Source organism: Thunnus maccoyii, chromosome 20 (assembly GCF_910596095.1).
Source record: "Thunnus maccoyii chromosome 20, fThuMac1.1, whole genome shotgun sequence".
Taxonomy (NCBI): domain Eukaryota; kingdom Metazoa; phylum Chordata; class Actinopteri; order Scombriformes; family Scombridae; genus Thunnus; species Thunnus maccoyii.
Genome location: NC_056552.1, coordinates 9,325,119 through 9,350,430, shown reverse-complemented (window position 1 = coordinate 9,350,430; position 25,312 = coordinate 9,325,119). Strand labels below are relative to the sequence as shown.

The window sequence follows — 25,312 nt, the reverse complement described above, 5'->3', positions numbered from 1 at the left end:
AATTTGACTGATATAGCATCACTGCACAGCTGAAGTTACAAGTCTGGTTGCAGGGTGACCACTAGAGGTTGCATTTAATTACAAGAAAAACCAAGATAAGCCAGTAATATATTGTTTTTCTTAATTATTTATGTGTTGTTATGTTGGTAAACTAACATGTTTCTTAGTTTAGTCTAAGCTGTCACCTTCTATTTTAGGAAATTTAGATATTTTGTTGACAAACAATGTCTTCATACTCTTTATTCTTCTATCCTATTCTAATTTATCCTTACTTTTCATACCTTATTTGTTTTTTGTTGTTTTTCTTAATAGTCTGATTTTGTTTTTCTTGTATATTTATGTGTTTCTATCATTTAAGTAGAGGTTATCAATTAGCCTAATAGTCTTTTTTTCTCCCTCTCCCTGCACATTTTTTTGAATTTAACCCGTGCAAATAAATAAAGTCCCACCCAAAGACACACAAACACCTTGATTGTTTTATTTATTCAAAAACCCTTATTAATATCCCAGTATAACATGCTGCTAAACATCTGTTTTTTTCTTATGTGCAATACCTCTTTCCTACTGCTGCTCCAGTGCTTCATTAGAAGCTCTATAAATAACTCTTGTAAATGAAATTATTCCTCTCAGACCTTGCTACTCTATTTTAATTTTTTTAACTTAATTTTGTAATTCATTGACTGAGGGAACTGCACTGTCTATGCCCCTGTACAAATGGCAATAAAGTCTCTTCAATCTTAACAGCAGTGTGTTTTGAGTCTGTGTCGATAAAGTTTATTCAAAGTCGCAGAGACGTTGCTGCAGCAATGGCGGCCCCAGTGTCCTGGAGGAGGCTGGTGTACTCCGTGTACACACCGGCCATTGCCGGGGTTTTCACCCGAATATCTGACCGACTCTTCCGTGCCCGGGACAGGAGAGGCGGGTAAGAGACGCGGTTCATCCGTAGAGACTCCAGACATGCGGATACAGCTGCAATGTCACTCAGTGTGCCTGACATGTAGCCAAGCTGCTAATGTTGTGCTGCTAATGCGTCCAATATCGGACACATGCACTTATAATGCTCCTGTTGGGACTCAAACTCTAGAAGACGTCACTCCACAGTGATTTTATGTGTTTAGCCGCCAACTTCTGGTTTATTTTGGGGTAAAACCGACGAGGTCAAATCAAGAACATTTCTCCTGCAGCTCCTGATGCTTCAAATAGTAGTTGACCCTCAAGAGAAGAAGAAGTTTCCATAACTGAAGGGCTGCACATAATGTTCTTTATGTTTGTTATGTAACATGTGCTGAAACTTGAAACCTGACACTGTTGTCCCTTCAAGGACTCTACTTAAGTACAATTTTGAAGTACTGGTACTGTTCTTGAGTATTTCCATGTGATGCTACTTTAAACTTCCACTCCACTACATTTCAGAGGACATGTTGTACTTTCTACTCCACTACATTCATTTGACAGCCTCAGTTACTTTTCAGACACAAGAGATAGTATAACAAGATTTTAAAATACAACACATTGTTAAAGATGAAACCAGTGGTTTCCAACCTTTTTTTGCTTTTGATGTCTTATAAAAAGCAGTGTGTAGTCGGGGTCACATTTCAGATGTTTATGAGTTGTTAACAGCTCCACCAAATAGTGATTTTTCTCTCTAAACTTCTTACATGGTTTCACTTCAACAAATGTTCAAATGATGCAATATTTCACCAAAAATCAAAGATTAGAGAAAAAGTCCAAGAACTGAAAACAGATTTGTGTATCAGAACTTTGTTTTTTTCTTCTTTCCTCTCCCATTAATCATCTCACGACCCCTCAGATTTATCTGGTGACCCTTTGGAGGGGCCCTGACCCCTAGGTTGGGAACCACTGGACTAAACTAGCTAACTGTATATAAAGTAGTTGAAACTAGCTCCACCTCCAGCAGCTACAGCAGTAACATGCTGCTCTAACACTGATGCTTCAGTATTAATAATCTAATGATGTCATATATAATAATATATCAGTCAGAGGAACCAAACTACTACTTTTACTGCAATACTTTAACTACATTTAACTGATAATACTACATCTTCAGAACTATAAAGACCAACTTTTCCACTTTTTTAAGAATTTAGGCCCCCTGAGAAGAACGGTAGGTCCTTTAAGGATGCAAACAGATGATGCAAGTTTCCAGTCGGGGGAATTTTGAATTTTGGGGAACCACGTGGAAGAGCAAGAAAGAGTTTTCTTTTTTCCCATCACATGCTTCAAATCAGCAGGGATGTGGTGCAGTCACATACCAAAGTTAACAGCTCTTTCTATTTCAGTTACGAGCTGGAGCCTTACGTTATTAACTTAGCCTCTAACCTCATTAAATCTAAGCAAGTTAAAAGTTATCTCAGTTACAGTCATCAAATCACAGTTCGTCTCGCTACAGAAACTGTATAACAATAGCTTGATACTGAGCGGGCAAAATTTGAAAAATTGAGGATTAACAAATCTACTCTGACCTTTATCTCAACTTGATATCCATTTTTAGGATTCATATTAGCAGTTTGTTTTATGGTGGCTTTTATTCCACTGTAGCCGGAGGTAATAGTTGATTTTATATTGATGGCTTGAAATTAAACGCCGGAACAGTGGTCACATAATTTCGGAGTATGTTCCTTTATCTCCTGTCACACTCTCTTATCATTTACTACTTACAGAAAATTGCGAAGGCTTTGAGGGTTAGCTAAGGCGTCCGTCACATTACATAAGCCTATTAACGAGCTCCGTAAACTCCCCTTAGATAACATTTGTATTTTGCACTGCTGTAAAAACCTTAAGTAATTCAGTCCTACGGTGTAAGCATGAGGAAGTCATCTTACATGCTGTAGTTGTTATGGCTTTTTGAATGATATGCATGTTTATGACAGATCCCAAACAAGGGGGAAGTCCCCTCTTTGTGTTTGCCGAAGAAGTTCCAACTCAGCACAGTGGTTTTGGAGAGGAGCCCTGACATGTGTTTACTGGTTTAATACGACTCTTGTGTCCTTTTGATTTCTTTGTGGGTTAAATCCAAACCCACATGTAAACCCGTCCTGTTAGCTCCTGTTGCACCCAGACCTTGTGAATGAATACGTGTGTGTATGTGTGTGTTTTGGATGAATTTTGATTGTAATGAATATATATAAGATGCATATAAGCTTATAAAAGAATGCAGCAGGATGACTTCTGATAAGCTGCCGGAGGGTGACAGTCACGTCTGAGGTTAACACTCCACCCTCTTTATTGAATGTGGCCACATTGTCAGACCAAATTGTGTAATTGTATGGCAGAGACAAAACGGCTGTGGTGTCAGGGTGAATTGTAGGACAAAGAAAAACCAGACACAGTGTTAGAAGAGGACATGTCATGCACATTTACAGGTTTATATTTACGTTCTGCGGTTCTCCTAGAATATCTTTGCATGATTTATAGTTAAAAACTCCTTATTTGTCTTATACTGGCTCTTATTGCGGCCCCTCAGTTCAGCCTCTGTCTGAAACAGGCTGTTTTAGCTCTCGTCTCTTCTGTGTTATGTATTAAAAATTCAGATATAAGTGAAATTGGAAGCTTAAGTTTCAGCTCAACCAAACACGAAACCCATTTCCTGCTCTGCTCCTCTCGTTTCCTGCAGGTCCTCCGTGCTGCTGCTGGCTCCCTTACTGGCCGAAGCCGACCCGGCCCCCCGACGCGTCTCCAGGCCCGCCGGGTCAGCCGGAGCTCAGGGCACAGACGGCCTCTGCACCCACTTCCGATGGATGGCGGAACACGTACCCGCTTTCCGGGTGCCGGGCACCCACATCCACATTCTCACCTCACCGGACCAGTTCTACCAGACCATGAAGGTCGGTGTCGCCGTCAAAATGAACTTTTCGGTTCAGCTGCAATGGAATGCAAGAAAAACATAAACAAAACGAGTTAGATGTAAATGATGAACCTGATAAACCTGAACGCGGCCACGGCTGACTTTCAACAGATGATCCATATCGGTATGAAGCAGGATAGGCTTGTGCTGACTGGCAATCAGATCGTATATTGTCGATTGAAGGAACGATAGACGATTGGTTTTTCCTACACTGACATTAAGGCGACTTTAACTTACTATCAGACTTACTATCAAAAATAATCACTTGAATCTGCATCCTGCCGTGCATTTAGAAATATTTCTGGTGGAGCGGAGCGGCTTGTCCGCCCCCGCTGAGCCCCGTTAATCAGCATGAGTCATGCATTAATTTTAAATGATTAATTACAAACCGTCTCTTATCTGTGGATCCATGACTTAACTTTCTAGAAGTTTTTAAGCTCCAAACTTCTGACCTACTGGAATAGTGATATAGTGAATTATAAGATGACTTGTGTCATGCACAAAGTAACCGACTTGCTAAAACTATAGTTTATTAACATGAAATCTGTTGAGCGGTTAAAAAAAAAAAGAGTTTTAGTGACTTCAACCTAATTGTATGTAAACGTCTGACTCCAACTGTATGTCTGCTCTGCGCGCCATGAGAGCCGTTAACGTTATGGAAATGATTTGGATTGTGCTGTTAAAGATAAAGATAATAATGTTAAATGGAACATGATGCTGTGATATTGTCGCACAGACGCATACTGAGACGTAACGCCCTCCAACCCCCCAAACCCACTCCCGCTGCCCCCTGCTGATCAGATCACCTATTGATGATCTCATGTAACCACAATTGGATGATATGAAAATATAAATGATTGCTCAACCCTACTTGAGGAAGTTTTATTGTCGCAGCAGACTCTAAGTGTTTACGTAACACCTGAGTTGGCGGAGTGGCGCATCGCAGCTGACAAGAGTTTATTGTTTGGCTCTAAAGTGACTCCACATATCTACTGTATGTCGCAACTAATCCTTGATAAATGTATCATCTGTCACTTCCAAAAATTATTTTTACCAGCTACATCATAGATACAGATCCTGGAAGGGGCCACTGAGGAAAAAAAGACTAATTTGTGCTCTCAATTTAAAAATTCATGCTCTCAATTTATCTATTTTGCCTGAAGAAGACGATGAAGAAGATGTTTCCTCTGTAACGTCAGTAAGCCTACTGATCCAAGCTGGATCCAGGGCAGCCAGGATTAGCTGTACGTCCTCCTTTCTCTCAAGAAAACCATGTTCTTTACACTTATTGAACATCCACCTACATATCCATGAAGCGCTTCAGAACCCTGAAGCTGAGTTTTTATGAACTGGACGATATCCGCAGGAGCCTTTAAGTGTTTACGAGTCCTTTATCCCGTAGAATAGGTTTATAAATGGGATGTTATATAGGATCTCAGAGATAAAACAGTGTTGTGATTAAAGTATATCCACATATCTTAGTCCAAGATCAAAATAAAACCTTATTAAATCCAAGTGATCCATACTGAGGGTTTAAATAGGATGAGATAATGTCATGAGGGTGAATTGACTAAAATCTGAGCATGAAATATTCAACCGAGAGCACAAATTAGTTTTTTTTTTTTCCTCCATGGCCCCTCCTTGTTTACCTCGCTGGATTCACATGATCATGAGATCATCTTGAGACTCCATCTCGTCAGCCTTCAGCCTTTATGGTTCAGACTAATCAGCATCCTATGAGGAGCGACCGGCAGCTACGGGTGCGGTCTAGGTGATAGACTGTGATGACAGATGGTTCATTCAGTCACCTGCCAAGTATTTTTTGAAAGTACCTTTGCTTTTCCAAACGGTTTCCAAGAGAGACCTCTCAGATGGTTTTGTGTAACAAACCATTTGGTGCGTCAGGTTGCCTCCTGGTCTCCGTACATAGAAGTTTGCCACCTGCACATTTAACTTTGTAAAATACTTTCTGACTTAATCACTAAATAGATCAGCAGATTTACAGTCTTAATTTAACACATTGACATGGTTATTCATGATTTGTCTTTGTTTCTTTCTGTACATATCAGGACCAAGTGTGCGCACATCCTGATATAAATTATTCAGGTGCAAGACTAAACAATTTTCATCGTAGGGTACAAAGGAGTGAGGTCTGCACTCTGTTAAACTCCCATTAAATAATTTTATTCTCTTTTTTTGAGGCAACATTTCGATCTGCAAGATCTTCCTCAGGCCATTTTTCTTTATGTGGCCCCACACCTGTTGTGTGTCACCACACTGGAATCCTTTTGTGTCTCAACTAACTTTAGGCTATTCAGCTTTTCCAGGAACAAAAAACAGGAATTTGCTGCAGTTTATATGTAGCAGCCAGTCAGGAGTTTCCCTGACATAAGGCCACTGTTTAGCTTTATTTGATGTGAAGACAAATCACAATTAAATACAAGAAATGTTTCTCTTTAATGCTTGGATGCCTGGATATTTGTATCCCTTTTATATAATGAGATCTAGAAATATCACATATGACAGACATGATTTATGTACTGTGGGTAAATGCATGTAGTTGGGTGTGAGAATGGGTGTGATACACACATTCAAAACAAACGTGTAATTTGTTTTCTTTTATATGGACACTTCCCCATAGTCTCGAGAGCTGGGAAAATTATCTCTCAAGGGAATTATAGTGTGTATTTATAACTCACCTATGATGCACACAAACAAGCTCCATTGTGTCCCGTTTGTCACTTATTGTCACCGAGCTGGTTGGTGTTTGTGTATAATGACAATTGTCCATGAAAAGCGCCAAAGGCAGAATGAGAAAGATCTGATTCATGGTTAGTTTCCTGCTTAGAACAAGTATTTAAACTGTACTAAAACAGGATCAGATCATTTAAAAACAATAAAACAGGACAGGATTTTGTTGCTGTTCCAACCCTTCAAGCTAAAAACCTTTTTAAAGGCCAAAAATAGAAGAACTTCTGTGTTAAACCTCAAATAGTCGACATTTTTAACATGCAGCTGAGAATGCTGATTTGTTATCAGCTTGTTTGGTGGCCTTAATGCCACCACACACACACACACACACACACCTTTCTGACATTTTAATCATGGGGGCTGGGTCCAACTATTTCCGTAATATTATGACGCTGACGATCTGACATCCAGTACGCAGAGGTTGAACTCTTCACACAATTATTTGAGACACTTTTCCATATTTACAACCCGGAGTTCAACACTATGAACGCTTTCAAGGAAAGACTATATGAGACTGTTATCCCCATTTGAACGATTTGTCTTGTCTGGTTTGGTTTGGTTTGGTTTGGTTTGGTTTTATTCTGTCCTAAAACAACCTACATATAACACACTTTTCCATCTGTTCACCAGGAAAACTAACAAACAAACAAACGCACACAGATTCGAACGGTAACCATAAAACACGGACGCACAGAAACAAAAAACAGAACGAATAAAACAAACTGTTACGCATTAAATTGAAACCTGACACTTTATAAAAAACTCCTAAAAGGTTAAATAACTGCCTTCACCAAATCATGACGACAGTCTCTCTATGACAGCCGGCTTTTCAAACCGCCTCCGAGCGTGGCGACTATAAACACTTCTTCCTTTTAGACGTGGTCACACGACACATCGTATGAACTAGTTTGACAATTCAAGAATGGAAATGTACCCTCAGCTTGAAAGTTTTAACGTTTCACAGTTTTCGGCATTTGTGACCAGAACCGTCACACCCCAGTACACCCATAAATTCATTCACTGTTACGTGTGTTTGTCTTTCTCTCTCTCTCGCTCTCTCTCTCTCACATCAGGCACGTATCAAGACGGCGAAGAGGCGAGTGGTGTTGGCCTCGCTGTATCTGGGAACAGGTCAACTGGAGCAGGACCTGGTAAGAGACATTCATAACAAGCATGTTTAGGGAAGTTTTCTCTCTTGAGACTTGGCGTCTTCAGTTCAGGCAGGTGAGAACAAGGCCGTCCGAACACAGATGTGTGCCAAATAACTGGTCAGAGATGCCAGAAAATGTGAGTCACGGTCCTCTTCTAGAGAACCGCAGTGTGGTTTCTTCAGAATGAAAATGTACTCCAAGCCAACTACAAGGAATGACCCCTAAATGTAAGGGTTTATGGGTATAAGGAGACCAGTGTTGGCATGTGATAGCCTGCTGTTCTTCATGCTTGGAAAGCCTAGCATAACAACATTAACCCAGAACAAACCACAGTCTGGACTGACGCTCATATTCAGCTGTTTTTTCTGACTGGCATGAGCAGCAGAGAGGCTGAATTACAGAAAAAGGCTCAGACAAGTCAAACATGCTTAATTATAGTTAAAAGCATCTGAATCAGCCTCCATTGCTTTCCAAACTCTGTAACCTCACAGTATGATGGATTACTAGAAATGTTGAGTCAACAAGGTACAGTTAGTCCATGTGAGTTTTATTTTCATGCCCAGGTTTGCTTGTAACCGGACACCACGAACAGAACTCGATTCAGAAGAAAAATGTGAGAACGGTCTGTGGTACAGACTGAAGAATTCAAACTGCAGGTGTAATTTCATCCTGAAGTCTGGATCCACCCTCGATAACAGGCTCCGCACAAAAGATGCCCGACTGATTCAGACAGTCACACCTGCGTAGTGTGTTTGCTTAAGCGCAGGTGCAAGCAGTGAAAATAGTCTGAACATTCTTAAAGCAAAGCAAGTTTATTTATATCACCTTTCACATACAAGAGCAATTCAAACAGGCATTCTTCTTCCTCTTCTTCCTTTGTTTAACCAAGTCTCATGGAGATTAAAACCTCCTTTTTAAAGGATCTGGCCGAGAGAGCAGCATAAACATCGTTAAGACTATAATTACATAAAACAGACCAATACAAATGTCACATGACAAACGAGTGAACACCAGTTAATATGCAAAACAAGATTATAGACAGAATCCAGTTAAGATGCATAAACCAGGTAGGATTTTCCAAAACTATCTCAAATAAAGAACGAAACATGTAAAGGCAACCACACTGACCAAGAATACGATTTTCCTGATTCTTTAGAATTGACTCAAATCCCCCAAACAGTAATCATCTCTAACAGTTTCTGTTGTTTTCATATTTATTAGTATTTAAAAGCTTGTTTTCCCAGCGCTATCCCAACTCCTCGATCCTGGCGTTAATTACATTAATAACAAATAGAGGACAAGACATTTAAAACACATTTAAAGGATGTAAATGGAAATTTTAAAAAATTAAAACAGAGAAATGGAGAGCAGGATGAACATGTGAAGGTGGATTCTGGTCTAAACCACGTTGTTGTCTCCTGCGGGGCCACTGAGTGGAAGAAAGTCTTTGTGTTTTTTGTTGTTTTAAACATTTCATTGTCGATTAATCTGCTGATTATTTTCTCAGTTAATCGTTAGTCTGTGAAATGTTGAGAAATAGTGAAAAAAAACACATTCACAATTTCTCAGAGGCCGCGGTGATGTCATCAGTGTGCTGATATGATAAAGAAAAACAGCAAATCGTCACATTTGAGAAGCCAGAACCTGGAAATGTTTGGCATTTTTGCTTGAAAAATGACCCAAAAACGATTATTTAATGATCAAATAATTGGTTAATTGTCGCAGCTTTCAATAATATATCTCACTATCTGCTCTCCCTTGTGGATAGCAAACTTAGCTCGGCTAAGAGTAACAGTGCTCGAGATTGCAGATTGTTTGCTAAATGTTGAATGTGAATAAAGAACACATTTCATGTTTTGGTTTTACAGCCTCGATCACTCTAAAATGAAAGACTGGGGCTGATTTGGAAATACGGGAAAAAATGAATATTAACTTGAAGGCTTAAGATTCAGTTGAACCATAAACCTTTTTCTATCTAGATTTATTGGTTGTTAGAGCTCTGGCAAACATGTAAACTACTTCTCTGCTTTAATGGATAAACGTTTTTTCCTCCGAGCTCCAACTCATTGTCACATTTACTTCAGAGCGAAGCTGGAAGTGTTGGTGCTCCCCAAAGAGCTCTCTACTGGAAAGAATAAATGTTTTACTGGCATGTAAACAGGCTCTGTGGGGTGACGTATAATGAATGCATTTGGGCACCAGATGCACAATTTAGCTGAAGTTTTTTTTTAAAAAAAGAAAGCATCGGATTGATATCAGGAGGGGGAACAAAGACTCCATGCTCACTACCAGTGGTGCCTTCTGAAGAAGAGCCATTTCCTCCATGAGCACAAAGTATTTAGTCATGCTTTTCCCACGCTCAGTAAACAGGTAATAATAGGCCACTAGTGTTTCATAAATGTTGACTGTTGCCAGCTAATCAATAATAATAATCTGCTCCTTTGTTTTGCGGCTCCGTCTTGGAACACAGGCAGGAGGACAAAGTGCAAAAAACAAAGAGATCAGGAGTTCTTAGAGGGATGTGTTAGTGGTCTACGGACTGAGGCTCAGGTTTAATTTATTCAAATGAAAGTTATAAAAATAATGATTTTAGAAAACTTAATTTTGAGCTTAAAACACCTGCTGGAAACAGACAATTAATGTCACCTGCTGACAAAACAACAGGAATACAAAACTTAATTTGTGGTTTTGTGAAACAATGGCTTGCGTGAGAAGTGAAAACGTTTTACAGACCACAGGAAACCTTTTTGTCACTGGGAGTTTCCAAGTAAAATGTCTTCTAACTGTTGGTCCAGAAGGCAACAGTTTAGTCCTAATTCAGACAACTCGGTTCAACTAATGAACTGAAACATTTCTTACCTCAACTCTACTTCTTAAATCTAAAAGTTTGTCAAGACTGCGGTTCATGTTGTGTTTTATCTGTTTATTTAATGTTTGCTGGCTTCTTCTTCTTCTTCTTGTGTTTCAGGTGGACTGTATGGAAGAAGCTCTACAACTCTCACAGGAAAACAGTCACGCTCCCAATCTAAAAGTCTCCGTTTTGCTGGACTACACACGCGGCTCACGAGGTCGGTGACGTTTTCTGCGACGTTTCTCTCTCTCTGCTGGTTTGTACCGAGCGCCACGTTCATCACGCTGATCGTTTTCTGCGGTTATCTTTAACGTGCAGGGCAGGTTAACTCGAGGACCATGCTGCTGCCACTGTTGCAGCGCTTCTCCTCACAGATGCGGGTGTCTTTGTACCACACTCCGGACCTGAGGGGGCTGCTGAGGCTGCTGGTCCCTCAGCGCTTCAACGAGACTATCGGAGTCCAGCATATCAAAGTTTACCTCTTTGACGACAGCATTATCATCAGCGGGTATGTTGATTCCCGCACACACACACAGAGATTAGGCTGGCTGTGTCAATACGGCTGCTTTCACACTGAATTTTTTTGCGTCTGAACTTAAGTTCAAACTTTGTCCCACACCTTCCCTCCCCCCCCCTCCCCTCCCCCACTCCTCCTCCTCCTCCTCCTCCTCCTCCTCCTCCTCCATCGCCTGCTTTCACCCATGTTCTTTGTTCTGATCAGTGGCTTTCTTTATCAAGTGCAGGTGCGTACCACCATTGCTGGGAAATGTTGTCAGCGCACATTTTGACATACGCAGGGAAACAGTGGAAGCTCTCCAAAACCCAACCAGCACAGTGCCAATTTTGTGCGGTTTCCAGTCAGAAAATGGCACATGCTGGTTCTGCCAATCGACGACTTACAGGGAAAGTAAACAAGATACCACATGTACCAAACATTGGAGACTAGTAAACACACATATGTATAGCTTTTCATGGCTAAATTCAAATGGAAAATGTGTTGCACTGTTTCTGCCAACACTTAAAACCTGTCAAAACATTCAATTAGTGGCAATACTATGTTTATGATTTTACCCTTTTGTCAAGGAAAGTATTCATGCAAAATTTATTTTGTGCAAAAGGTCGCTCCACATGTTGCTGATTCTATGAGGACATGTGCACATGGAGAGAGCAGAGAGGATCTCTCTCTCTGGTTTTGTTTCCCACAGCACCAGTTAAACAGAAAAGTAGCAGTACAAAGGAGTAAAACAGAATACAAAAAAAGGGTTTTTGTTCATTAAACAAATTAAATCTTAGAAGTAAATCCTCCACATCTTCCTTTAATTTACATGTTTCTAGTTCAACAACTTCTACTGAACAACAACAGCATCTGTTCCTCCTGCTGCTGTTTGACAGCTGACAGGGAGTCAAGGTCATGCCTACTGCCTATCATGCCACCTGCACTACATCTGAGGGGGTTTCCCAGCATTTCATGACAGATGGGACACCAGCAAAGCAAAACGACAGCAGTGTGAGGAGCAGCGAAGTCACGTTTACAACACTGACCCTTCGTCCACTACATTTCAAGGAAAAACATCCTGTGGCATGAAGTTGTTCTTTGTGTACTCATTAGTGAGGCATTTTGTCTCTGCTGTTTTCTTGCTGCTGGAAAAGTGCGCTGTGAGCCGTACCACAGCTCCATTATAACCTCGTTTAGCAGGAGTTAGGTATAGTTTGGCTACGAGACATCAAATTATCCCGATCTCTTCTTACCGCTCACCAAAATACTCCCGTGTTCTCCTCTCTTTCTTAAAAACTGTCTCACTGTCATTTCTCAGGGCCAACCTGAGCGACTCGTACTTCACCAACAGACAGGACCGCTACGTGCTGCTGGAGAACTGCAGGGAGGTCGCCGACTTCTTCTCCGAGCTGGTGGAGGCTGTGGGAGACGTTTCCCTGCAGCTTCAGCCCGATGACTCAGTCAGCATGCTGGAGGGCATGGTACACCCATACAAAGGTAGAAACCGTGTGTGGAAACAGACAAATGTTTACTCTCTAACATGTTTTGACACTTCAGTTACGGTGGCATCTGCCCAGTTTTCTGCAAGAAGAGCCGATTGGTTTTACTAATGGAGCTTGAAAGCTTAGACAGGCGGATAGATGATGGTCAGAGAGATGGACTTGGTCTGTGTGAGCACAGCGAGAAAGATGGAGAGAGCTCTTGCGGTTGGCTAGCCGTGCAGCCGGATGTGAAATTGTCAGGATTTGGTGTACACACACACACACACATATATACACAAACACACTCACACACTCGTACAGTGTGTCCGTAACTGGAGCGCAGACTGCCAGGATGTTAGTTTGAGGGATGAATGACATCATGTCTGCAGGAGTGGACTGCTGTGGTAACGAACACCAGGAATAGAGCTGTGATGTCACAGTGTTGCTGGAAGATGATATGGAGTGGGAACTGAAACACACACACACACACACACTTATTTCAGAAGAACACACATACTGGGGAAATTCTAACGAAAGACATTTGAAAGGATGAGAGAGTATTTATTGCTGATAATTTTATACCTGACATACACAGAAATAACGGATGATTAGGAGGCTGAGAGGCTTTTTCTTCCCTACATCCTGTTATTTTCTACATTAGGACACCTCGTTCTCTGTTATGGATCTCACAGCACGGCCACTTACCACAAGCAAAAAGAGAAGCTGTGTTTAAAGTTTGTTGTCAGTAAGAGTTGACTGACAACAATAGACTGAAGTACTATTGTTATGTTTTCCTGCGGTTTAAAAGGTCAGTTCACCCGAATTTCAAAATCATCTTCTCACTTATCTCTACTGGTGTGCAGCCAAGAAGCTACAACAAAACAATGGAGTTGAAATTAGTTTTATTTGTGTAGCTCACGGCATTGAACGTTAAATTTAAATGAATTCAACAGCAACTTTGCTCTCCAAGAACAGTGTTGTTACTCCTCTAAATCCACAGATCACACAGTCAACTCATCTGCAGGTCTTGAAAATAATAAGAAGCACTGCTTTGCACATCGCACCACCAGACCTGCAGCAAACACTCGCTACTGCTAGTTGCAGTAACTATGAGTGACTCATAACATGCAAACACTCATTTGAGCAAAAACTTAAATGAGCTGAAATGAGTGATTTCTTTTTAAATGGTTAATCAATCAGTAAAACTTTATTTATATAGCACTTTTCATACAAGTTGGATGCAATTCAAAGTGCTCTACAAGTGACTGACAAATGCACAGGATGGCAAATATGGTTTGGGAGACTAATGCACACCAAGACACAAGTAAAATACCAAAAAATAAAATGAAGTTACTTGTAAAATGTAAATAAAATATCCAAGAAATACTAATATCATCATCCTGGACGAGCCCCCAACTTTTTATGACCTGGCTCACATAAAGGAAAACACAAATGGTTGTACTCAGAATCAAGCAATTATATTTATTGTTTTAAGAAATTGCAACACATTATTAATCTGATGTGGGGAAATGGTCGGTCAGCAGGTCAGCGGTGTTGGTGAGTGGATGTTTGAATGTGTTTCATAAGGTGTAAACGAAAGAGACGTACAACCAAACAAACAAAAGAAAACATGTGGTGCAAGGGAGAGAGCCAGCGATGAAGTGAGAGACCGAGAAATGGGGATGGCTGATCCAAAACGCATCGTGGATGGACTGGCCACGTGCACTAATACAGTGTCCACCAACCTGGACCTGTAGGAGGGAAACACAGAAACACAGCAGCCCCAGAACAAGACACAAACCCGATAATCACAAAGATGATAATAGATTAGAAAGAAAAAGACTCGATAAAACCTGCTTTAAAATAATAAATTGAATAAGACACCAATAAAAGATAAGTAAATGGTAAGAGAACAGTAAAAATAATAAATGAAAATATGAGCAATAAAAGGCACAAGTCAACATGAAATTATAAAACACTACACAAAATAAATAGATTACAATAAAACAGTCCAACGTTAATTATAAAAATAAGTGATTAATCGATTCCTCCATTTATTCAGGTCCAAGTTGCATTAATTTAGTTAATTATATAATAAAGAATTGTTATATACTGCTGGAAAGTACTGAAATAAATGTGATATGATAATAAATCTTTCTCGGGCCACATCGTCCCGACTGGTTTTCCATCACACTTTCTTACTTTTGCTGTTGTGATCGTGAAACGGCTAATAAATAAATTTGTATATATGGGATATTAAATTTAAAGTTCAGATGAAACGGCATTTTGAGAGTATTTAACTTCCGTGTCGAGACGTACTTCTGACTGAAACAGGACAGACAGGCGGGACGTAACATTGGGAGGAATTTAATTTGAATGTTGGGAAGCGGGCGTGTCATAATAAATCTTAGTGCCACTAAAAGTTGAAGATTGATTGATGAGTTGATGTCATGATGTTATTGGTTGACGCACACGTCATGTTTTGTTTTATAGGAAGAAAACATGATTGGACTTTGATATAAGAATACAAAGAAATTGATTTTTTTTGTATTTCTTTGGCATATATTATTCAATAGGTGCACAATATGATGGGGGATGTGATCTAAAAGGGTTAGAAAGACATTTTTCATTTCATCTCGACTCTGATGAAACCCTGAAACTGTTTTCATGGGGATTATTTCCACAGTAGAAAGTGGTTGTTTATGGCTGGATACCACTACACAAACACTAGTGAGAAAAGGTGAGCTGACCCTTTTTAATCTTTAGGTAACCATAGCAACACTATTTCTGCTTGGTGCTACATTACTCACACTGGGTAAACTGGTTACAAACAAGCTTTTCAACAATTATATGACCCTTGTTTTTTGTGTAATTTGAGTGAACTGCCCCTTTAATGTTGTACTTAGTCCTTTTATCTTAAATTACCAGAAATAACACACACACACACTCAGATCCCAGGACACATTGACCCGGAGAACAGTTTGACCGCCTCGTTCTTCACTCAGGAAGCTTTTGTCTATGTGTTGCCTGCATGTGTCTCCGTGGCAACCAGGCGACCGGCAGGACTTCTCGGCCGTGGCCAGGAAGCGGATCATGGAGGTCGTGAACACAGCCCACGTGCGGCAGCAGCTGCTGAACCGGTCCGAGGACTCGGAGGACGAGGGGATGAGCGAGGGGGAGGAGGACACCTGGGTGTTCCCGCTGGTCCAGATGAAGCCTCTGGGAATCCAGGTGGACGAGCAGGTCACACAGGTGCGGCTCCAGACAGTGGCAGAAGCCAAAAAACACCACAAAAGACACAGTCAGCCATTTATAAATGGATTTAAATCTATATATAATGAATTATCACATATATTTTCATTAGCAGTGTCGTCTAAGCTTTGCTGACGTTGACCTCTTGATCTTTAATAACAAGTAATATCATCACGGGATGTTGCAGACATGTGACTAATAAACTATTATGTGACTAATAAACCATGGATAAATATTTGGACATTTATTCTGGGTTTGTTAGTCACATATTCTGGGAATGAAGACAGTAAAATGATCTCCAGAGCAATATAATGTAATCAAATACAACAACAAACACCAACCACAAACTGGTCTGAAACACGTAATAAAAGTTGTTTGGTCTTTTTATTCATTTGTGACTTTGGTTTTTAACTTGACATGAGAAACATGTTTAGAGCAAAGAAGTATTTTTTTCTAAAGTAGAGTACATTTAAGGCTCATCTATCCACGGTTTTGAATCCTTTTTTTAAAAAGTTTAAACAGCTTTTCACCCAGCTTCTGTGTTTCCTTTCCACCTAAAAGTAGTGACGTGACTCCTCGAGTTTACCGTAAACAAAGTTTTCTTATGACAACAAAATATCTTCCTCGATTATAAAGAAAAGAGGGGAGGAAGTAAAAAGTAGCTGCTGCTGATTAGGCACCAGATCTTTTTAGCAGATTTTCACCAGGAAGTTTTAGTGTTTAGAGTTAATTTTCACATATTTTAAATGATCCAAATAATTCACATAATTTCCCTTTTTTTTATCATGAACTAGAGCTGCACAATAAATCATAATGCATGCACTTATATCTCTAAAAGGACAGAACTCCTCATGCACAGCCAGTATTTTCAGACAGATGCTGGTCGGTCGCTCAGTACAGCTGCTGAGTACTCACAGGTGTGATAAATACATTTGAGTCACATGACTAATTGTTATATTTATATCTCTGTTTTCAATAAATACATCATCTGATTTTCATGTAGTTAAACTGGTCATAGCTACAACAACCTGTGACATGTAACTGGAATCAGCTGATAGTCCAGTCCAAAAGTACAGAACTATTAACTGGTCATGAAGTTATTAACTGTCATAAAATTATTAGCAATGAGCAAACGTGGCGAAAGAGGAAACTGATTCATTAAAAATCATCTTATCTTTAAATTTATGGTTATCTCGGTAAATGTAACAATTCATGTGATTATGTTTTAGTCATATTGAGCAGCACTATAATGAGTCTACTGACTGAATACAGCAGTAATAAAAAAAACTAACCACTTCCTCGTTATAATTGTTAGCAACCATCTCTGTTTTTGACAACAATAGCAAATAGAAGCTGTGATGCGTCTTTCCTCACTTTCCGCCTGCAGCGCCTGCTGACAGACGCGGAGCCGGACTCCACTGTGTTTCTAACGTCGGGTTACTTCAACCTGACCCGGGCGTACATGCGGCTGGTGCTCGGGGCCGGACCCAGCTACCGCATCCTCACAGCCTCCCCGGAGGTCAACGGGTTCTTCGGAGCCAAGGGTGTCGCCGGGGCGATCCCCGCGGCTTACATCCACATCGCCAGACAGTTCTACAACCAAGTGTGCCAGCTGGGTCAGCAGGAGAGAGTTCACCTGCACGAGTACCACAGACAGCAGTGGACCTTCCACGCCAAAGGTGGGATGAAACACTCGTGCATGCCCGTTCACGTCAACACTCCAGTCGCACAAGGGATACACCTTATGTCGATTATTTATTATTAATTGTGTAGTTAAAATGTCAGAAAGGTCTATATTTATATTCTGGGGCTCTACTGGAATATCTTTGTATGATTTACAGTTCAAAAAACTCCTTATTTATCTTATACTGGCCCTTTATGCAGCCCCCTCAGTTCAGCCTCTGTCTGAAACAGGCTGTTTTAGCTCCTGTCTCTTTAAGACTTCCTCCTGATGAGCTGCTCTGTTCTGATTGGTTAGCTAGTTTGTTTACGTAGCCTCCAGAGTCTGCTGTGACGCCGCCTCTAGAGGCTACGTAAACAAACCAGTAGTAGGATTTCCCTTCTTTGTCTTGTTCCTTACTCAAAAATGTAAACTTCTCAAATACATCCGTATATGTTTGAGCGTGAATTTGATCAGAAATGGACAACGCAAACAAGCCATGAAACAACTTTAGCAACAAAGGCTACGGGGCAAATGGCCGTTTATGGGCATGTGTGAACAATGTGACATCATCATGAGGAGGAAGTAGTTGTGTTCAAGTTTTGGATCTTCTGCCATGTTTAACGTAGACATCTGACATCACAACTGTATAAAAATAACAGAAAATCACAAAAAGCATCATACGTCCCCTTTTAAAATAGCCTATCGTGCTTTCCCAGTGCCAAGATGACACCAGAAGCAGGAACCGGAGAATATTCAGCATTTTTGCCTCATAAATTGTCGGATATTTTTTTCCGTTGATCATTTCAGCAGAGATTACGAGCTAAACTAGACCTCACTGTCCGGATTACTTTTGTTTAGCTCAGTGGAAATAATAAAAACACATTACTCTCACTGATCTGTTCCCTGCTCTGGTGTTCTTCTTGTGGTCGTGATGGTATGTAGCGTGAGAGACGAAGGCTTGTACAGTCATCCTGTCGTAGCCTCAGGACAAGGATGTACACTCACTCTCTCTCATTCTTTGGGGTTTTGGATTGACGTTGGGGATTTCTGCATGTGCTTCCTCTTAGTTGTGGTTTTCGGGCCGACAGAAATCCCGGCTGGAAACGGCTCTCTGAAGCATTACCTCCTCACCGGCTCACTCCTCTTTTCCTCTCCTGCAGGTCTGTGGTATTACCTCCAGGGGCAGGATCGGCCTTGCCTCACTCTAATTGGCTCCCCTAATTTTGGTTACCGCTCGGTTCACCGTGACCTGGAGGCCCAAATCGCCATAGTAACGGAGAATGAGGAGTTGCAGAGCCAGCTGCAGGAGGTCGGCTCTTTTTTTTTTTTTTCCTTTAACCGCAGCCAGAAATGTTAATGTGTAACTCTTTACTGAATAATACACACCTGTGTTTCACACTCTCGGCCTCACAGGAGCAGGAGATGTTGTACCGGCGCTCCACAGAGGTGTCCAGCTCCACGTTTGAGCGGCCGGACCGCCACGTCAAGCTGTGGGTGAAGCTGGTCACTCCTCTCATCAAGAATTTCTTCTGAGGTGCCATCAGGTGCAAACACACCGACACACACTCACTAAACATGAAATAAACTCAGATTTATTCCTGTTAAAGGAGAACAATCAGTTTTTACTGGTAAATATATTGATTTTAACAAGTAATTAACTCAACTCTGCAGTTCCTCTCAGCTCTGTGGAGCGTTTTTAACGTCTGTCAGCTCACTCTTTTGTTTTATGGGCCACAATTTTACTGTTTTGGTTCGGTCTCACTGCTCTCATAAACTCTGTTTCCAGCCACAGCAGGCAGAAAAAGCTCTGATGAACTCGCTGCAAGCCACCAACCCAGCACCGAGCAGCAGACAGATAAAGTTAATGAACTGTTTTCTGGCATTTTATGGACCAAACAACTAATCAATTAATCAAGAAATAATCAACAGATTAAGCACTAGTTGCTGTATGAACGTACGTCTGTGTTATAAGATAACATGCAACATCAATATAAACAATTAACAAATATATGTGATTAACTGTAGAGTTATCACAACTAAAACTGCAGCTATTAATTATTTTATTATTGATTAAACCAACAGTCCAAAACCCAAAAAAGCTTTATAAAACTGTGAAAAGCAGCAAATCCTCACATTGGAGAAGCTCGACCCAGAGAATGATGGACTGAAACAATGGATTGATTATCAATATTGGTGCAGATTAATTGACTAATCATTTCAAGCTCCAAACAAACCTTGAAAAAAACGAAACAAAACTTGGAGAACAACTATGAAAATCAGAACAAAGTTTTGATAGTTTTGTAAGTTTGTCTGCAATTTGTGCAAGGTAGACAAAATACAGCCCCGAAGCATACTGTACATAACACACACACACACACACACACACACACACACACACACACACACGCAGAGTAAAAACAGGCTGTGGCTTCTTAGAAATGTCTGCAGTCATTGTGGCGAGTCCCAAATCGCAGGTCCTGTCCTCGTCTTCCCAGCAGCACAAATCACCAAAGCGAGAGTAGGACAGCGTGTCGGCTGATTCACCGCTGTAAAGAAGTGAGTCAGCGTGGTGTTATGGTGATGATTTGACAGTATGGTCTGTGTTACCGTGATCTTGTCAGGACTTGGTGCGGTGAAGTCAGAGAGTTCATCAACCGGGCCAAACTTCTGCTCTGTGGAAAAGTGAATAAATGTCAACTTTTTTTTGTGTGTGTGTGTGTCTGTTTGTATGAAAACAAAGAATATTTAAAGGCGCTGACTGCAGGGTGACAGTAAAAGACATTAAAACATCAACAAATGTCAAAGGAAGGAAAAAAAGGAAGACGATTAACCGAAGGGAAACCTGTGAAGACCACAGCTGAAGATGGAGACAAAGTCAGCGTTTTTTTTGTGTGTGTGTGTGTGTGTGTGTGTGTGTGTGTGTGTGTTTTTCAAAACAGGAAGTGTTAGGCTGGATAATGACGGTAAATGGGTGGCGTCTTATCGCTACCTGGACAGAGTAAAGGGGAAAAAAAAACAAAAAACTTGTGTGATCTGCTGCCAGAGGGAAACAATCAGTAAAAAAAAAGGTCACCTTTCGGCACAGAGGTCGTATTCACAAATATGCACACAGACGAAATACTTCACAAACAATGAGGTGAGCTCGAGCACGTTTGGGCCCAATTGTTGGGAAACGGACGACTTCTGGAAATCCTCGTTTTTTACCGTCACAAACGGGGGATGGGGGGGGGGGGGGGTGACGGGGGTTGAGACTCACACATGAATGACCTCGAACAGAAAGCGGAACTCTCTGAACATGTTTAGATAACAGCAGAAACGCCTCAGAGATAACAGCAGAGAAAGATTCAAATGATACAAAGACTGTGGTTTCAAAGCTGAAAACAAAAACAGTTGTAAAATTTGATCTTAATCTTCAACAACCTGCTGCAGTTTTCAAAATGTTTACTTAAAGTTGAAATACAGAGATTTTTAAACCTTTTTTCTTTTGAGGCTGATTTTTTTTAAGATTAGTACACATCTAATATCTTAAAATGAACTGTTTTGATCATTTTGGCTGTAAGAAGCAGATGTGAAGAGAAGTTTTGAGAGAAGCAAATCTGTAAAACGTTAACTTGTAATATACAGTTGTGTCAATTTATACCAATTACACTTATAGCATTTTTTTGTTAATTTACACTTTTGGCACATTGATGTCAGTTTTTTTTTTGTGTGTGGATGTTGTTAAAGTAGTTTTGAGCAGATGTTTTGTTTGTAAGATGAAGGTTTCCTCCTGCAGCTATTTAAACAAGAATTCGGGATGTACTATAATTTATATTACTTTCAACAAATCCCATAAAAAGACCAAAACCAATAATGAATTGATTGGACTTGTCATGTTTATTTATAGAGCACATTTAAAAGCAACCAGTTGATCAAAGTGATTTACAGTAAAAAGCACAACAGTAAAAGGAAACGTCAAAGTATGTACACAAATTTTAAGATAAAGGTCTAAATACATAAATAAAAGATTATAATAAGTACTAAAGTCATTAAAAGGTTGTTGAAAACATGTAAGTCTTGAGTCTTAAAAGTGTCATTGGAGGGGAGCAGTTAATTGAAAGCAGAGGACTAAAACACTAACATATATTGTCTGTTGAGCTTCATTGTCGTCCAACAACACATCTGTTGATACTGGCTGACATGTTCCTTCATTAAAATCAACAAACACACTGCGGTTTATTTTGAGTCAGTCCTACATTCATCGTCCAGCTGCTGTAAATACTCACTGGAACACCAAATGTGTATTAATCCGCTGCTAAAAATAGTCCCCAACAAACACAATGTTTGCTTCAAGGGCTGTAATGAACGATTGTTAATCTTTTAGTCTGTAAAATGTCAGGAGAAAAGTGAGAAAAGCCATCACAGTTCCCCCAAAAACCGAAGTTAAACCTGCAGGGAGGAACTTTTATCTCCCCCTTCTGGCAGTGAGAGTAATAACACAAAGACTGTCAACGTCATCGCTGCAGAACCGTAAAAGCTTTTTTACGTGAGCTGGTCGCTGCCCTGGTGATGCAACACGGTTGGCGCATACTGACGACAGTCTGCCCGTGTTGTTGTAAAACACATCACTACCGGTTCGCCAGCGTAGGAGGGTCACCACAGATTTCAAACCTCTGTATACTGGCAAGGGTTTGAATGTAACAGATGTTTATTTATACTTAAAGGTTCTGCAATCCAGCTTCAACAAAGTGTTGTTTTATTCAACCAGAAGTCCAAAAATATCCAGTTTATTTTTATATATGACAAACAAAAGCATCAGATATTCACATTTGACTGTAAAATTTTGGCATTTTTGCAGGAAAATTACAGAAAAAAACGTCTGTTTTAGGAAATGACTGTTTTCATAAATGAAACAATATATTTGTGTTAAAGTTTTACAGCAGAAACGAATGAATGTGTTTGAGGAGTGACACAGAGGGACGTCGAAAGTCATTTAGAGGCAGACTGATGCATTCAGGGCTGCAACTAACGAGTATTTTCATTATCGATTCATCTGTCGATTATCTTCTTCGATTAATGGATTAGTTGTTTGGTGAAAATGGTGAAAAACGTTGATCACAAAGCCCAAGATGACGACCTAAAACGTCTTTAGTCCCGAAAAACAACAGTCCACAACTCAACGATATTCAGTTAACAATCAGGATTAAAGAAAACAGAAAATATTCACATTTAAGAACCAGGAAGCAGATAATTTTAACCTTTTTAATCGTTTAGCAAAATAGTTGGTGATTAATTTTCTGTCAATCTAATTGTTGCTGCTCTAATATTAGATGAACTGTTTATTTCTCTTGTTTTAGTGTCCTGTTTGTTTATAAAGGCTGTGATTTCTTTAACTTGTGTATTTTTGGATTGTTTCCTCCCAAAAAAACCAGACTTTATAAGACTTTTTGTGTCAGTATTCATCTAAAACCAGCAGTTTACAAAATAAACGGAGTTTTTTTGTCTGCTGCTCTGAGCTCAGGATGAGTTTATTGTTCACTCTCTCTCATGCTTCGTATCCGTCAGGCTTTGTCGTCTGTGTACTTCGGTGCTTATCTCCTTTATTTTCCTGACAGAGGAAAAAACAAAACACGGCGCTCCAACAATAGCTCTGCCAGTTAAAAGGATAAAAAGTCCTTATCGGCAGCGCAGGCTGTCTATTGTTAGAGACTAGTGACAACAGGTTGGAGCCTCTCCCAACTGTTTTCACCGTCATGGTGAACGGCCTGTCCTGAGGTTACAGCAGCAGCATCACAGTCAATCCTGCAGCAGACGGGCTGCTTGTCACGGACCTGCCTGCCCTCTACTGGTGAAACCGTGATCTCCCACTGTGGTTTCATGCTTTGAACTGGTCCCAGTATGATCCTTTAATACAGCTGACACTAGTTGTGTGTATCTGCGGTAGAGCTGAGATAAATTAGATGATTAATCGATTAGTCTCTGGTTCCAGCTCCTCAGATGTGAAGTTTTTGATGTCTTTATATCATCGTGAACTCGTAAACTTTTGGCTTTTAGAAACTGAGACAGACATTTCATAACTTTACTGTCTGTTCTGGGAAACTTGAGACGGACATTTTTTCACTATTTTTGGCATTTTATAGACAAAACAAGTTATCTAGAGAATAAAAAACAGATTAATCTTAGGTTGCGGGTTATGACCACAGACTACAAGGCCTGAAGGGGTAAAAAAAAGTAAAGAATTATGTTGATTTTTTTTTTTTTTTTCTGCTCTCATCTCCTGTTAATCACCTTGTGACTCCTAAGATTTATCTGGTGGCTTTCATGTGGGGAACTGCAGCTGTTTATCATGTTTCTGAAAGATAAATCAAAGGCAATCAAACCATAAAACCTTTCAGTCTGGATCAAAAAGTATTCTGTCGTCTCTTTTCTCAGCTGGTACGATGCAACAAAAACATTTACGCAAGTTATATTATCAGGTAAATGTATCTATTAATGTTATTTTACATAACTTTCATATATAATAATGATTATATTTTAAGAACAGAGACGCTGTTGGAGCATTTTGATCATTTCATGTAGAAATTGGGGGAAATATCAGAAAATAACTGTTTTGGGAAATGATGTGTAAAGTACATATAAGGTCTGTACAGTAATTTATTTCTAAGTTATTTGAAGAAAGTGTAACAGGAAGTGACAGATATTTAGTTATAATACTATTAGTGGCAAGTTTAAAAAAAGCTTTTATGAGGAACTGGGGGAAATTTTCACCCGTCATACCGAACCAGTGGCTCATAATGTTGTAATATCTTCTTAATTGAAAACTGACACACATGTTGAGACTACAGGAAGCTCAACTGGAAGAAAAATAATGTGAAAACGCACATTATACAAGAGTCCAGAACTTTAAAACAACAAAACATGGTAAATCTCAAGTTTTTGAAACATCGGCAGGGACGTCGCTGAAGACTCAACAAACTGTTTTCTGTCTCTGTGTTTTCTCGTTCAGCAGGAAGCAGGCGGCTTCGGTCTCGTCGGTCCTGAGGTTGAAGGTCTCGGTCGACTCCTGCAGACGGGACGGTCGGACACGCTCGAGTATCTCCGGCGTGCCGAGAGTCGACATCTTCGGCTTCACCTCGGCTTAAACTCTCATCAGTGTGTCCCAGGAAGTGACTCACACACATACACACACACACACACAGACACACACACACAGACACACACACAGGAGCAGATGTATGTGGTGAATTCACCTGTGGTTTACCTGTGTTTCCGTTAGATCATTTAAATGTTAACACCTGACGTCATCACACTGTGAATTTCTGGGTTTGTAGCTACAAACGTTTTAAAAGAAGAAAAAACAAAACAACCCTACTTCTACTTCTACTGTACGTACATCTGCACACGTACATGTTGCATGTGTAAGAAAGCAATAGAGACTCGATGAGTGACGGAGGGTGTGATGCTAAACGGACGGGTGTGGTGAATCATTACGATCCCTCGACGAGCCTTAATAACAGTTTTTAAGAGCTCTTACAGTGTTTACAGCTCTGCCGACAGCTGTAATCAAAGCGAACTGTACAGTGTCTTTGTGTTATTATTATCTTTGTAAATTAAAGGACGACGTGAGTTTTTAAAATGACTTTAAATGTGTGACTGAGGTGTTTTTTTGTTTGTTTTTTTGTCGCCATAGCAACATACAGACAGCCAGCAGTAACTTTTTTTTTATTTTTGAATGGTTAAAAGGTAGAGCTGCAACGATTGGTTGATTGGTCAACAGTAAATTGAATATCTTAAGATTTTGAACCATTAGTTGGACAAAACAA

At 40.2% G+C, this 25,312-nt stretch overlaps 1 protein-coding gene across 6 annotated transcripts; it reads left to right on the top strand.

Moving 5' to 3' along the window:
- Window positions 1–771: 771 nt before the first annotated feature.
- LOC121886494 (CDP-diacylglycerol--glycerol-3-phosphate 3-phosphatidyltransferase, mitochondrial) lies at window positions 772–25,128 on the top strand. Of its 6 annotated transcripts, XR_006092757.1 has the most exons (12): window positions 772–922; window positions 3,635–3,845; window positions 7,690–7,767; window positions 10,736–10,835; window positions 10,937–11,126; window positions 12,433–12,611; window positions 15,648–15,847; window positions 17,235–17,526; window positions 18,671–18,819; window positions 18,924–19,054; window positions 20,251–20,384; window positions 24,496–25,128. XR_006092757.1 is itself a non-coding variant. In XM_042396514.1 (11 exons), the coding sequence occupies exons 1-10, from the start codon at window positions 807–809 to the stop codon at window positions 19,041–19,043; spliced, it is 1,635 nt and encodes a 544-aa protein (XP_042252448.1). In that variant the 5' UTR covers window positions 772–806; the 3' UTR covers window position 19,044; window positions 24,499–25,128. The 6 variants fall into 6 exon arrangements, 5 of the variants coding, with proteins under 5 accessions (XP_042252448.1, XP_042252449.1, XP_042252445.1 ...); XM_042396514.1 differs by lacking the exon at window positions 20,251–20,384 and having other exon boundaries at window positions 18,924–19,044; window positions 24,499–25,128; XM_042396515.1 differs by lacking the exon at window positions 20,251–20,384 and having other exon boundaries at window positions 18,924–19,044.
- Window positions 25,129–25,312: the final 184 nt, after the last annotated feature.

What these genes read in the sequence shown, in the direction of transcription:
- LOC121886494 (XM_042396514.1), top strand. Translation starts at nt 807, where the DNA reads ATGGCGGCCCCAGTGTCCTGGAGGAGGCTGGTGTACTCCGTGTACACA. An exon ending in GTCAACTGGAGCAGGACCTG is followed by an intron (nt 7,768 to 10,735) that starts GTAAGAGACATT and finishes CTTGTGTTTCAG; the next exon opens with GTGGACTGTATGGAAGAAGC. An exon ending in TGCAGAGCCAGCTGCAGGAG is followed by an intron (nt 18,820 to 18,923) that starts GTCGGCTCTTTT and finishes TCGGCCTCACAG; the next exon opens with GAGCAGGAGATGTTGTACCG.